General features: G+C 46.2%; 1 protein-coding gene across 1 annotated transcript; it reads right to left on the minus strand.

Moving 5' to 3' along the window:
• Positions 1–557: 557 nt before the first annotated feature.
• On the minus strand, positions 558–815 carry T265_15808 (hypothetical protein; the record flags this gene model as incomplete). The annotated part of the gene is made up of 1 exon (XM_009179171.1): positions 558–815. A coding segment is annotated over one exon (258 nt), but the record flags the coding sequence as incomplete, so codon positions are not given.
• Between the last annotated feature and the right edge of the window lie 800 nt (positions 816–1615).

The raw sequence follows: 1615 nt of genomic DNA on the forward strand, positions 1-1615 counted from the left end.
TCCTGCAATCTGAGACCTTAGTGAATGGACGCATGGCGCTTATCGCTTGCCTTGGTCAGTAACTCCCAGTGACAGGATATCCAAACACTTAGATTACAGTCTTCAGGTACTGCCTCAACTTAGATTGTACTGGTACGTAGTCTGAACTACCGTTATTTTCGGCTTCACTGCTTCGGTATGATTTGTAGTTTTCTATGTCGCGGTCAGACGGGAACGTAGTAGTTTTTGCTTGTTGTCCGCCCATTGACCACCCGCAAGCATATATCTTCTGGTGGGATGGAAGCGCACATTGCAGTTTCATGTCCAATAGAGACACGCCAAGTTTTTTAGACAAAATTCATAGAAGAGTTGGTGGGTGGGTTCTTCAGATGGACCAGTGAAGACTTGCCAGTCTTCAGCTACGCTCAAGACTTGACGTTCCAGTGTTAGGCTGTAGAAGTTGGTAGAATTCATGTTTGATGCGAAAACCTGAGGCGCTGACTGGTTCCCGTATGAACATTCTACTACGACTCTCGAGGATAGATGTGATTTGGCGTTTGGACCCGAGGCAAATTTACCGTGTTGCTGGCCAGAGGCATCCTCTGCTCCACTTTAGTGACACCACTGTGAGTTGTTGTCAGAGGACACGACGAATGTTGAATCGGAGCGCGGTATTGAAGCGCCTGAGAGACAGGCTGTCCACGCCGTAACAGGGGGGCATCCGCATGGCAAAAGTTGAAAAGCTTTCGGACCCGCCAGTGGAAAGAGCTTTTTTTCAAATGCACATAGCCTGTTGCTTCAAAAGCTAAATATGCGTCAACTCCCGGGGAGGCCATAACACGAGCAGCTTAGCTACCGTGATATGTGGTTATGGTGTCTACAAGGGTGTGACACAGGCGAAATGTCTAGTGTCACTCGACATTTGTCTGAGGGTACACTCCAAAACTTTGCATAAATATGTGCTGTACAGACTTCTTGGGAATGGTAGAACAGTTCAGACTTGGCAGTTGGATTCCAAAGGTAGTCTCATCTCCTGATTCCGTCGCGACCGATGCACACACTTGCCATTGTTGTTTCGAAATCGGAGTTGGGTCAGCTCCCTTGGAAGTGCATCAAATTGACAGTCAGCAAATTTACAAATCCTACCACTGCCTTTTCACTCGTGTGAGGACATTATTGGGCACAGGGCATAAGGATATCTGCAGCAGTTCGGTCGAATGCAGAGGATGGCTACACTTGCTTTCGTGGATAAAATAATCCAACCAGAATGGAGCACTGGGAGGCTGCTACCACTGTTGTCTCAAAGTCATTATTCTGTGTTTTGTGGCCACTTGACAACGTAAGTACATGGAAGAAGAATATTCGTCTATCGTATTTGGACTTTGTATCACCAGTGTTGTTGCACCCGCTTTCTAAACACATGCACCATACATCAGATATTCAGTTTTCATCGAAAGATTGTAGTTTTAACGTGAGGGTGGGCGGACGTACCATAATAAGATAAACTAAAATGAACCGAATCACATATTCCAATAACTTTTTACGTACATTCAGAGTCAAGGGTAGGACGAAACAGGGAGACAGACACGCATAGGCCAGTAAAATCGGTGGAGCCAGTAAAGGTCATCAGACCTCA

Source organism: Opisthorchis viverrini (assembly GCF_000715545.1).
Source record: "Opisthorchis viverrini unplaced genomic scaffold opera_v5_1069, whole genome shotgun sequence".
NCBI lineage: Eukaryota > Metazoa > Platyhelminthes > Trematoda > Opisthorchiida > Opisthorchiidae > Opisthorchis > Opisthorchis viverrini.